Here is a 14,424-nt window from a genome sequence, read left to right as displayed (position 1 = left end):
CGCGGAAAAATTAGTTGCAAGTTGTCATCAAAGATGTCAGACTATCATAGACAATGGGAGATTGGAGCAAATGTTGAATTGACGTAAGCTACATATAACAAAACAATGATTTTCTATAATTAAAACATTATTTTCAATAAACGCTCTTTAAACTTTGGGAATCGAAAACGTTATTTTCTGTACGCATTCTATACACAAATAAATAGTTTGGGAGTCTTTGATGCACATTTTAAGGAAAAGAAAGTTTTCGATTAACAATTATTATATACATATATGTATATATATATAATATTGTTTCATACTTCAATCAAATAATGCCTAAATATATTATCGATATATATTCGGACCATACAGAGCCCACTAAGTTGTTCACTTTAACAAACTTGCTTAAGTTTTCAGAGGCATTAAGTTCCTTCAGACTTGATATGAGTTACGATAAGGACTTTAGTTATGTGTTTTAATTAGCTGGTCACTCGAGTTATTTTCATTTGTAAGGTGCTTGGTGGGGTACAATGATGTTTAATTTATTTTAAACTTGGGAATACCAAAACTTAATAAAACTTTGTTTGTGCCGTTAAGAGTTGTTTACTTTGAGTTTTCAAAAGCATTAAGTTCCTTCCAGACTTGATATGAATTATGATAAGGATTTTAGATTAACTTAATAAAATTTTCTTTGCGCCGTTTAGTGTTTTATAGAAATGCCAATTGACAAATTGTTGTATAAATACCAATAGCTTATTTCTTTAATAACTCCAATGTCTTATGGTTGTATTGTCTTTGTATGTTCACAGATTTTCCGATAACGTGTCGAATTATGTCAAATAGAGGGGCAGTTTAAAATTTTGTTTGTTTTACATTCTACATAAGATTACTGATGAATCATAAGTTAAAAGTTAATACTTACGTAATATCCGTCATTCGCATTTGGGGGCGCACCGACTCTGTTATAAGTGAGCGCAACGAGTGGCACATTTCATCATCGCTGTATAATTCTTTTAGCTCAGTGCCAAGTGGAATTATGTATTCATTCTTACATACTTCCATTGTAGTGGCATGTGACTCCAAGTGAAGTGCAATTAACAGGTCATAAAATCCTTGTCGAAGAGGTCCGCTCATGTATTCCGACCTTATTGCGTACAGAAGCTGTTTTTGGTCAACGTGCTGACAAAGAGCATGAGCAGCGCGATAGTTTGACTGGTAACAAAGTGCAGCATATAATGTAAGGGTATGAGCATGAAATGATAATAATTTGTCCATTTCTATTAACTCCAAAATGTCAATGCAGCGATCTTCTTCGGGTATGTGAAGGGCAAGCATTGATACTGGATCTTCGCATAACATAGACCAACCTCTTATATCGGAAAGTTTGAGAGCGTGCACTTGCAGAGCAGTGTTTGGAACACGTGCCCATTGATGAGGCCGGAGACACTGTACCTTAAGGCGAGGAGGAGACTGAGGATTAATATGCTTATCGCTTGTAGGGAGAACAGCAGCAGAAAGAGGTAAAGTTGTAGATGTACGCCCCAATTCAATCTGTAAAATTTCTTTACTCGTTGCTTCCACAAATATTGCTGGAAAAAGCTTTGTGTCTGGTTCCATCATCCAGCGGTGAGCAGTCTCTTTCCCCTCACAAGTGAAACGAATAATACCCGTCGAGGTGTCCACAAAACATCCAATAAACATTCCCTACAGTTGTAGTGTTTCATTATATTTTTGCATTGTTAATATTCACATATTATGTGGTATAGTACAAAAATTATATCGCATTCTTACCTGAGAGGCGCCTTTTCCGGAAGAATCTTGCGTTACTTCATTAAAAAGTTCATCAGCTCTTACAACGTAGCAACTCTGTCTATCAATACGATCTATAATAACTTCATATTCGTCTTCAATAACAACGGAACCACATCGTACTTTTGATTTGTTAAACTCCTTACTGTGAAGATGATATTGTGTTGTAACCCAACCGACATAGACATGTGTTGGATCTTGTCCAGGAAATATCCGAACACCGTAAAAGTATTCATTTATTAACTTCAAACACTCAGTGTCAAATAATTCGTTGCCAGATGATTCTATAGTTGGTTGCCCCAAAGTAGTAGAGGTCAGCTGCTTAGGGCCTTGTTGAATTGGAGAAATCGGTATATCGGCCTGTAAATGTGTCAATATACGTATGTTTTGAAGACATTATGTTAGTTAAAATATCCGTTTTATTTAAAAGCTGAAATTACATACATTATTCAAGCGAAGAGTTGGTGTTTTTGTGGATAATTGAGCATTTACAACATTGCGACCATGTGCAACAGTATTTCTACGTTCGAGTGATGTTTCTTGGAATGTGCTACCTGTTTTATCTCTACTTTGGTCCCGCGATTTCTTGGAGAAAAATTTAAAAGGGCTTCGACCACGTTTTTTCTTATCATCAATTCCTTCATCAATTCCATTCAATCCATTAATACCGTTTACCATATCAAACGCAGTAGATCCTCGCATGTCGGTCGCCACGTCTGACTCGAAAGTTATATTACGTGTCAAGGAACTTCGACGAGGTGGTCTTGCGGGACTGCGTGCCAATTGTTCTTCTGATTCCACCGCGTCATCAAAATTTTGATGAAGACCTTTAATGTCGCTCATGGTGAAGCCACCTTTCAACATATGATCTACGTTAGCAGCAGCTTGTTGTTGTTGTTGAATAGCTAAATCTTGAGCTTCGCGTTGTAATTGATACTGCCGTATTTTAATTTCTTCCCATCGACGAGTCTTTTCTAACTCAGTTATAAATTGACTCATGCAAGTAACAGGCAGAGAAAGTCGTAAAAATTCCCAATTTGCCTTTTCCATTGTTTCAAACGTATTATGAGATATTTTCAAATGTGGTGGGGTGTCTGCCCCTCCTGGGATACGTGTAACATCTATTCGACAGTCAGGCATTTCTTCAGTGTTTTCGAAAATTGGTTGATCTTTGGTGTACCAATGAGTTACTGGGCGACGCATATTACTAAATTAATTTGAACATGAAGTGCAAACTGGAAAAATAATTAAAATAAACTTCAAACATACACGCAAAACGGCTCATAGCCCTCCTGTAGGCCACATGTAGTAAAAAACTTCAGCGAGTCCACATCTTGCCCATATATTAAACGTGCTTTTTGTCCCACACCCAGGGTGCAAGCAGGTACAAATCCTACTCCTTCTGCAGACACCTCTGCAAAAGTTGTTTCACCACCTAAAGCGTCCATAAGAAGTTCTCCGTTAAGTGAAAAACCTGTGTACGACAATTATGCGCATTATTAATCCTATTAAAATTATTGATATTAATAATTGCAAAGATTAAAACGCAAAACATTTTTACTGCATACAAATGCAAAATAATATTGCGATCCACAATAATTAATATTAAAAGAGCAAAATAAAACAATTGTGCTATTAATATATTTACGAAAGTTAGTTGGTCAAATGCATGAGCGGTTTGTTGTACATGTTTAGCACCAGTCGAGCACGAGCATCCTTAATTCAACTCACCTAAAACACATTCCCCAACATATAGGGCTCAGAGATAGCCTTTTATTGTAAGTGTTCTTTAGTGGAGAAAATAAGAGGTGAATGCGCCAATTTTTTGACAAAAAATTATGTAGTTGATAGAGAGTTTCAATTTCCTCCACTTAAAGTACTCTTTAAATTCATACAACAAATTTGTAAACAGTGAAAAATTGTTTCGTTGGTGCATAGTTCAGTTGGTGTATATAAATATCTTATTATTAATACGAATATTTCATTTCAAAAAGCAGCGATTTTTTTCGTTCATCTAATTACCTATAAGCAGCATGCGGTAAAACTTAAATTAGTATGTTTAGTAGTCAAATACTTATACATAAGTATCTAAATACAGGTTTTTGTGATAGTTTAGTGTAACTGTAAATGTTTAGCTTCAATTCATGAAATATTAAAATCAAATTTTTAAAATTTGACATAAATATAAAGTGCGCTGCATTACACATTGTTCAATTTTTATTCCTCTAGAGTAGAACTTTAATATAATTGTTTTCTAACTGGTTTTTACTTTCTATTTTAGTCTTTGTGTTTTTAATTTCTATAATTGATTGAGTTTAAATCGAAGATGTAAGCGATAATTCTACCACAAAAAGAAATCTCACATTTTAAAGGTTTTTCGATTTTCTCTTTGGGGTAGAATATAATACGAGCACGTCTATACTTTCAATTACTTTTATGACGAGTGAATAACTAAAGATTATGAATTGAAAGTCAATTCTTTAAGTTTCTTTGGTAAGGCAGTCCTTATGTTGTATTTATTCAACAATGTGTTTAATTCTTTGCGTTGTGTCGCCATATAAGGAACATATATTTGGACCATTGATATGACCCCCTCTTTAATATGATCCTTTTCATTTTAATACCAGGATAGCCAAAGATAAAGGTGGTTTACTAGTATATTAAGTAAAGACGGGAGGCGAAGTATTATCATAATTTTGAAGTTATAAGTAACTTCCACAAATTTATGATGAGTTTCCTCGTAATTGGTAACAATATTACATTCCGATAGAACTCGTACCGGAATTATTAGGGTAAGTATCGATGTTGTTTCGATTTTACTGTTCATTTTTGTGCGTGGTGAAATTTCACTGACATTCAAACGAGTGTGTACATAAAAATTGAGGTTAGGTTTGTTTATTCAACATTAGTAGTAACCAATTTTGCGTATAGAACCCGAGTTTTAACTTGCCCTCGTCTTCGGAACCCGGCGATTCCCAACGATAACAGCTGGTCCGGAAACGCCTGGAAATCAGGCACGGAAATTTTCCCGGCTCTGTCGGGAAATGTTCCCGATTTTTATTTACATTTTGTAAAAAAAAAAATATTCGGCCGGGTTCGAACCCTAGGCTGGGGAAGTGACCTGCCAGCTTAACCACTACGCCACGGGCGACTTTGAAATGTAGATCTCAAATATGATAGACCTTCGCTAAGCTGTTAAACCGGTTTGACAGACAATGAAGAAAATGAATCTCCGAATGGAGGAATGCACTTCGATAGGGACTGATGAATTGTGGTCATGCTGTCAGATATGGGAGAAGTCAACGAAATTCGGAATGAAGCAAAAAATGCTGTCATGACTCCGTGTTTCTCGCACAAACTCAACAACAGTATTTCAAAGTCAGTGAAAGTACGATTAATCGAAAACGTTGCCAGTGCCATACGAGAAGACGACAAATTCTTAAAGAACTCATTTCCAAAACGTGTGACTGTATTAGCAAAGATACTTGGTGAAAAAATTGTCCAGTTGTGTGAAACAAGATGGGTAGAGAGACACCATGCTGTCCTTCAATTTGTTGCGAAGTTGCCGTTGATCATCGAAGCTCTGTCAAAAATCAGTGAGTGGAAGAACAGAGAAACAGCAGGCAAAGCAACAATTCTCATTTGCAAGTTCGAATTTATCGTCGGGTTTCTCTGTCTCAGCGACATTCTATCGCTCACCCATTCGCTCAGCGTAGTTCTTCAAAAGGAAACAATGATTTGGCGAAGGCATTAAAAATGATTGGGATGTTGCTTGCCACGTTGAAAAAAAAGAGGGAAAAAGTTGATTAAATATTCCGATTGATTTATTCAGAAGCCAAGCAAATGGCGGGAAAACTCGATATTGACGAAGCGAAACCGAGAACATGTGGTCGATAAACGAAACGCGAAAATTACGACTTGAGAACTTGCGAAGATTGCTACAGGGTCTCTGTCTATATAACTCTGCTGGATACCATCAAAGAAGATTTGGAAGCTAGTTTTACACAAGAAGTTTTGGATGGTTACCAATTGAGTGTGTTGCTCCCAGAAAAAGCAAGTCTTTTAAAAGAAAACGAAATCGATGGTCTAATCGGATGCTTGATAGAAAGATTCGGGAGTCTTCTGGATAATGAAAAACACGTACAAAAATTGAAATTCAAAGGTGAATTAAGCTACTGGCAATGTCACTGGCAGCAGCAACAAAAAATTGAAGGCAGCGAAATTCCAACTTCTGCACTGGAAACATTAAGAAAATGTGATGTCGACATATTCCCAACAATACACACCTATCTCCGACTATTCTGTACACTTCCCGTAACAAACTCGAGCTCTGAACGTTCTTTCTCTTATCTTCGCCGCATCAAAACATGACTTAGGACGACCATGCTTCAAGAAAGACTAGTTGGATTAGCGTTGCTTCATACGCATCATGACATCGAAATCACCGCCGAAGAAGTCATCGAAAGATTCGCAAAACTTGGCAGTCATCGTTTTGCGTTATGAAACACGCAATGTAAAAGGATTTTTCTGTTTGAATTTTTAATAAAATGAGCCACTATGTAATGCATGCATATGGTTGACTTTTCGATTATAACCACTTTGTTTACCTAAAAATTGGAATTGATAATTTTTGTTTCATAATTTGTACTGTATTTCTCTCGCAATAATAAGTTTGAAACCCAAATCGAAGGATAAATTCAATTCCCCCCCCCAAGAATAGTCTCTGGATTCGCCACTGGGTATGTACTATATATGTAACCGTACTTAAATTATGAAAAGCTTGAAACACTAAATATGCACTATAAAAAAGGCCCTTTTTGAAAACACAATAGTTTTATAACATGTGCATTGCAAAATATTCATTAATTTGTGGGTTTCATACATTTTATATATACTTTGTGGGACAAATATCGTTGTGCTAAAAGCATTACTACTTTCTAGCATATTAACAATCGCATAAAACTTTGTTAACTTTTACTCAGAAGACTCATCAGTTGTACTTTCCAATATGTATTTTTTTTAGTATAACCTTCTTTTCTTTATTTATATAATAATGCCCTTACCTAGTATGGGATTATGTTACTTGCGATTCTATGATATAACATTTGTACACTGATAAAGCAGTGTCAAATGGTTCTGCTTATTGCTAAGTAGTAAGGAGTGGAATGCATTTTCCAGAAACAAGTTATTACTTCATAAAACAGCTTTTGTGTAGGCAAAGGTATGAATATTAGGATTTATTCATCTGATCAATTGGGTATAATGATGTTTAGTAGATATCAAAAAGCAAGGTCATGGACACAAAAAATGTAGTTTCTTACTGATTGTGTGGTCGGCGAGATCTAAGAACACGCCGACAATATCGCCATGCCCGCATTGTTTACCAAAAGATTCACAGGTGCCACCAGCAATTTTTTCTTCCTAATTAAGTTAAAGTTAATAGAAATACTTATATAAATTAGTAGAATAAAAGCGTATTAGGTAAATAAGAATATTAATAAACTAATGAAATATTTGGACATTCGTTCAACTGATTTCTGACACCATTGAATTGAAGCTTTATACGAGGAAAGTATTCGCTCTAAATATTGTATACCGCTCATTTGAATATATTGTATGGTAGTTGTAATTAATGAACAAAACAGCGGAATGAAAAACGCTTATTCTGAATTTATTGGCAACTTGTTTAAAATCCTTACTGATGGTCCTCTCCAAGGCATCGATAAAACAACCAATAACGTCGCCTTCCTCATACCGAACACCAAAGTGTTCCACTGATCCGCCGTGCATCTTTGTCACCTATAAGTTTTTACATGCGTACATACATAAACATGTATACACACATATATATGTTTATGATACATGTGCATATATATAGTTAATAATAGCATAATGAATATAAAAGTAATAAATATATGTATTTCACATACCTTGTCAGATTTTTTAACACATTTTTTTAGTACTACTAAATATTATACAAATACACAGATACCGGTGAAAGTTTCCAAAACTGTTATACTTCCTCTCTTTACAATTTATTTTATATTACTTTACATTAGGGAAGGCCACTCGTCGGCGAAAAAGCACTTCATATATAAACAAATTCAAATAATCTTTAAGAACTACTTATTTATTGCCAAAAAAATATGCCTTCAACACAAAAAAACTTGAGATCAGTGGCGGTGGTACGACTCTTTTAAAAGCGATTTACATTTAAAATTGTATTGAATTGAGGTTTCCAAAATATGACCAACTAATTCAATAGGTTAGTTAGTGTCAAAGTAAATCAAAGCCAAGATAATATTAAATTAAAAATTCTGCAAAGGTAGTTTTACGAGCATATTTACCTTACACGAATTGAAAATAGTCAGTAAATTTTGAGTAAGTCAAGTCGTTTAAACTATTATTAAATTTTGTTGAATATAAGAACATATCGTCCCAAGTTTTATATTTCATAAAACATGTATATTAAATAATTAATAATGCATATACAGTAGAATCCCGATTATCCGAACATCGATTATCCGAATATCCGATTATCCGCACTCCTTCGTCTCGGTTCTAATTGTCAATTTAAAAATGTTTTGACGGCGCATGACGATTTTAAAGAAATGACAGAAACAATGAAAATTCTTAGCATTAGTGAAGGGTGCGATGAAGAAAATATTAAGGAATGGCTGAACTGCGATAATGAAGACCCTGGATTCCAAATATTAACTGATGAAGAAATCATTGAGGATTTGAACAATAACGAGAGAGAAGATGAAGAAGAGACTGAAACTGGGGATGTATATCAAGTACTTTTGAAGCTCTTTATATTGCGTTTAAGTGGTTTGAAAGACAGGATGTATCGGATCCCATACAGTTGTTACAATTGAAACGCATCAGGGACTTGGCCGCAATGAAACGATGTGATTCTTTACATCAAAGACCAATAACAAGTTATTTCCAACCAAAATTTTAAATTACATAGGCATTATGTAATACATTGTTTGTCGTTATTGCTCGGTTTTTATATATCGTACATATTATCTAAACTACACTTGTAAAGCTTATTATATAATAAAACTTTATTATAATTTAAATATTGTTTGATTTGCTTTGAAATCGATTATCCGGATTTTCGATTATACGGAATACCCCTGGTTTTATTTGATCCTCATAATCGGGATCCTACTGTATACAAATGTTCACAAATTTCAATTAATTTTTAATTAATAAAACATAAGATTTTGTATATGTCCCTGATATATATGCTTCTTAATATTCATAAATATACATATGTGTCTATAATTTTGGTTGGTCCAGGAATGAGATTTCTATTTCCACTAAAACTCACGTTATGCCCGTCAAAAGCCCAACTGGAGTCGTCGCTGCCCAACATGGTCCCTGGATGACAGTCTGCTCTAGCCCATCCTACACGCATTGGACCCGCTGTAAGAACCTCAAACTCGAAGTACCATTTTCCAGATGTGACGGCATAATTCCGTTCGACGCGATAAGTGCGAAAAGCAGCAAATTTTAATCGTTGCGCCTCAGCTAATAATCCCTCATTGCCTTCACCTGTTGGTGGATCTAACATATATCCATAAACCAAGAGAGTACGTACTGTTTCAGAAGCGGTATCACGATTTGCTTTTTTAATGGCTTCATCTACTTTTGAGTAAGGCACCAAGTGTGGGCTGCGGTGATTTTCGGAGTCTTCATTGAGTCCATAAGTCCAACCTTGTTGGATTCTCTCGCGAGCCCATAAATTATGTGTATTTTCAGCCAACTGGTCTACTAATTCCTCCAATTTTGGAGAAAGTGTGACTGCACTGAGATCTAAGGGAGCAGGTTTGTAGCCATTAGCCTGCATAAAAATTTCATTTGGTAATCGGATGGGACGAATACGGGCAGGCGGCTTATCCATAGTAATATAATATCCAAGAGCTATTATGGTCCTATGAAAGAAGAAATTACTAAACAAAAGTTCTAGGGAAGCATAATATACATTACTTAATATACTATTCAGTTTTCAACAAACATCCTATTTACAAATGGGTCTTAGTCGTTTTCGTTGTTGCTTGAATACTTTTCAAATAACTTTATGAACACATGTTTCAATATTCAAAAAGTTTGAAAGGATTAAGTTTGGAAGCTACCGAATATGTTGAAATATACAATACTAAAGGGGGAAGACATAATTTTGTTCGACAAAATTGTTAGTAGTTTATTACTACATTTTACCTTAATTTTACGAAGATATAAGGTATTACAAAGTTCAGGGGATACAAAACCGGTTTTGTCCATTTTTACCACCACAACACATTAATTAGAAAGACTAACTACTACTTTTGGTAAAAAGATACCGCAGATCAACAAAAAATATTGTTTGTTTTGAGCATGGGTCTTACCTAATATATTCTGATTATATATGATCTGACAATTACAAACTGAAAACATTTGCTTTTGAAGCAGTTATAGCGATTTGATCATTTTTGATTTTCACTGGAAGTTGCCATAGTATTTGTTTGCACATTACAGAGGATTAACGAGTTTTAAAGTATGATTTAAGTAAAAATTTCAAGATTATTATTTTCTCTCTCTTAATCTACCTGTTAAAAATCAAGACAAAAATTTGGCTGTACCAATGCCGATAATTTGGAGGGAACCAGGAAATCATCTATCAAATATTTTAAGAATATTTTTCCAAAGCTTTCAGTGGCAAAAATAAAAGCCGGATTCATATTTGAAGTAGTAGGTTGCATGTTGCATTCTCATTTAAATAAATTTAGAGTGCATTTGAGAGCTTATGAGGAAGAACAAACAGAACGCTTATATCAAGATATAATGTATTTTAAGAGACGTTATCTGACAGTATACAGTATTGGGTCAGCAGATATTCAAATTTTTACTCATTAATCGGATGCCAGATAGACGGATGGATTGAAAAACATCTGGAACTTGTTTCTTTGTTTCACCACTATGGGGGATGAGACGATATTTACAATAAAATATCTTTTATTTTACCACTTTCGGTGCTGCTAAGTCTAACTAGCGGTCAGTCTCCCATTGGATTATAATTTTTAATTTTTTTTCACAATTCAACATTCGTTAGTTAAGTTTAATTTAATATTTACTAAGTTATTTATATATATATATATAGACTTCTTACTTAAGTGTTTGCACCGCCAATTGACTATCGTACCGACGCTCTGGTAAAGGTAGTTTTTCAAAATGAGTAAGACATGGATGTATTCGTTGGTAGTCATCTCTGTGCTCTCCCCAAGACCAGCCTGCTTCTATTTTGTTCAGTGCCCACATTTCATGGATGTTTTCTGCTAGTTTTTCCTTTATGTGATCCACAGAGGAAGGAAGTGCGACACCAGAAGTGTCAACAGGGTTAGGTACAAATGCAGTGTCATCTTCGATTAGCCACGGTCCGGCTAAAACATTTTTATTTAAGTTTCCAAAGTAAAAACAAGGATCCAAGCTTAGATTTTGATGTGGCATCAAACACTGAACTAATGGGGAGAATCCCAGAGGTGGGGTAAATTTTAAACGGCCGTGGTCTCCACCAAAAAGAAAGCGGCAACTAAAATTCAGTATAAAATAGAACAGTTTATATGTACATACATATATACGTATTACTTGTTATTGAATGGAAAATATGGGTATTAACATGAGTATACTATGTGACTTTTGTTAGGACTAACCTCAACTTTGAAGAACAACTCATTACAGGGAAGAACATCCCATCCAAATTAAAATCCTTGAAGCAACCGCGAACCTTGCTACCGTTAAAAGAAAATGTAATAATAGGTATTGAAAGATCTATAGTAACGCCAATAACATCTCCTTTTCGAATATATGGTTCCTGGGGTAAGTCGTTAACAACCAAAGTTCGACGACCACCCGTCCATAAATGGGCGCCGTCAAAACCGAAGGAATAAAGATCATCACCTACACCGTTTCCTCCCCACTTTTTACCACCACCTGGGTAAGGAACATAGCCAGAGGTATTAGCCCATCCAATTCTCAAATGCGGCATCATGTGAGTAGTTTGTTCAATATGATCCATAGTGACTTCGAAGTACCACTTTTGGTACATCGCAGATCCATCTACTTGACCAACAAATATATTCGGACGTATGCTAGAAAAAGTGGAAAATGGATTTTTTCAGATATTAGTTAGTCTGAATACGAATAAAAATTTAAGAAAAATCACCTGGCTACGTGATCCACAAGCTGCGTTTGCAATAATAAATTTTTTCCAGGCAACAGAAAATCGCATATATTATTTTGGGATGATCTAACCGCCACTCCATTGCCTACGCACAGTGAACATAGTACGTCAAGAACTTTGGGATCTCGCCCATGTTTTTCAAGTAAGGAAATTATTACTTTAATATGTTCATCGCGCATCATGTTCAGTGCTTCTGGAGAGTCAATAAGAACACAGTGCAACACATCCAACATGCCGGATCCTTCACTAGATGCTTGTGAACCTAATCGTGAAAATAGCCAATTTAGGCGGTTACTGTTGGCAAATTGCGCACAATTAGTATGATTTCCTTTAATTATTGCTGCCAATAGTTGATAAAGATATGTCGATATTAGGTCCCAACTTTGACCAGTCTCATCACCCGCCAAAAAACTGGCCAAAAATCCTTGTGAAGTGATTACATTAATTTTATCAATAGCTTCTAATATTAGATTTAGAACGCCTTCTTCCTGAAAGAGATCCTGCCGATTTCGAAGTGCTCGAAACCGATTTTGCTTCTCTTCGTGTTCTGAAATTTTAAATAATAAATATACATACATATGTATTTTTATAGAGTTTTGAAATTTAAATGATATAATTTTAACTTAAATGAGAAACAAGCGGAGAAGGGCTAAGGGGTCACTGGTGTTGAAAACTTTATATTAAAAAAGTTAGGAATGGCTAAGTTCGGGTGTACACGATCATTTTATATTCCTGCAACTCGCAAGGATTACAGACGGGAAAATGCTTTCACGAACTTTGAAATGGATGGATTAACGATGGGCTAACACTCAGATGTAACCGAACATTTTATACCCTCGCATCTTACAAGATTCCAAATTCAATAATATACAAGTTATCGCGAGGAAACGACACACCCTAATTCCCGTCGTAATAAGAGCCTACCACTCTGCACATGTCGCTAAGTCAGCACATTTTGCGTGAGAACATTAGCCAAACATCAAAGTAAACAAACACCATGCACGAGGCGCAAGGTCAGCAAAACGTCAGCAGAGGAGCCACAACGCGATGCGGGTTGGTGGCTTGAGCTAAGTTAGGAATAATTTTAAGTGGCACTTTATGCTTGACAACTAAGCCGAGATGACGGCAAATAAAATAATTTTAAAATTGAACAATACATTTGAATAATTGGCGCCCAACGTGGGGCACGCGAGTGAAAAGTTTAATAGAAAAATATAAAGTTCTTAACTCGACTCGTGTGACTACGATAGCTGGCTCACTTAAAATCAACAACAATCAACTACTTGGACTCAACGTGGACTTTAAGAAGAGACAACCTTTGGCCCGATCAACTAACCGGAAGAACCTGAACCTAATTTTAATCTATTCAAATCCAATGGAAGGGTAAGTGAGATGCTCGTTTCCTGGAATAAATATAACAATAATTGTGAATAAAATAAAGGAAAGTGACAGAACAAAAATTAATGAGTGAAGGTCTGGAAGACCTTTTTAGAAATTTAAAGTTAGGAAGTCAGAAAGCAAATATGAACACAGAACAAATAAGCGAGTTAATTAAGGCGGAAGTTAGAAGTGCTTTGGCAGCACAAAGGTTGGAGTTCGATAGGAAGTTATTAGCAATCCAAAACCAAGTGACGGGCAGCAGGCCAAAGGTAGAAAAATATTTAAAGGTATCTGTAAATCCACTAGTGACATGTGACATAACGCTTGATGCGATCAAATCACTTCCCGAATTTCATGGTCACATAGGCACATATGTGTCATGGCGCGAGGCGGCGCATAACGCTTATGAACTGTTCAAAAGGTACGATGGCAGTGAACGACACTACCAAGCAGTTACCATTTTGAGGAACAAAATAAGAGGGGCTGCCGATGCGGTCCTCTCATCGTTTAGTACTGTGCTTAATTTTAATGCCATTATAGCACGTTTAGACTTTACGTACGCGGACAAACGTCCCGTATATCTTATAGAGCAGGAATTATGTACCTTAAGACAGGGTTCTAGGTCCTGTCTGGAATTCTACGATGAGGTAGAAAAGAAGCTAACGTTACTAGCTAATAAGACTATAATGTCTTACGAGAGTAGCGTGGCAGAAATTATAAACGAGAAATATAGGACAGATGCCCTAAGAGTTTTCATTTCCGGCTTAAGGAAGCCCTTATGCGACATTCTTTTCGCTTCACGGCCGTCTGACCTTCCGTCTGCTCTTGCTTTAGCACAGGAGGTAGACTCAAACCATGAGCGGTATGCGTTCGCGGCCAATTTTGCTGCCAGGAACGTCGAGGGCAACCACATTAAAAAAAATAATAATATAATTTCAAGCCAGAACAACCATAGGACAAACACTTATGATCCACCCTCAGCTCATAAGAGCCCACACTACTACAGTAATAGGCAGTACAAACCC

The 14,424-nt window shown here is 35.8% G+C and overlaps 1 protein-coding gene across 1 annotated transcript in view; it reads right to left on the bottom strand.

The window, feature by feature from the left end:
- LOC126754488 (ryanodine receptor) overlaps positions 1–14,424 on the bottom strand; it is an 80,192-nt gene that overhangs the window by 21,350 nt on the left and 44,418 nt on the right. Inside the window, 9 exon segments of the mRNA XM_050466496.1 lie at positions 905–1,686; positions 1,774–2,151; positions 2,236–2,998; positions 3,061–3,265; positions 7,113–7,212; positions 9,131–9,734; positions 10,949–11,368; positions 11,490–11,927; positions 12,002–12,566. Of these exon segments, the coding sequence (XP_050322453.1) occupies positions 905–1,686; positions 1,774–2,151; positions 2,236–2,998; positions 3,061–3,265; positions 7,113–7,212; positions 9,131–9,734; positions 10,949–11,368; positions 11,490–11,927; positions 12,002–12,566 (4,255 nt within the window).

Source organism: Bactrocera neohumeralis, chromosome 4 (assembly GCF_024586455.1).
Source record: "Bactrocera neohumeralis isolate Rockhampton chromosome 4, APGP_CSIRO_Bneo_wtdbg2-racon-allhic-juicebox.fasta_v2, whole genome shotgun sequence".
NCBI classification, from domain to species: domain Eukaryota; kingdom Metazoa; phylum Arthropoda; class Insecta; order Diptera; family Tephritidae; genus Bactrocera; species Bactrocera neohumeralis.
This window is presented reverse-complemented; position numbering and strand designations above follow the sequence as displayed.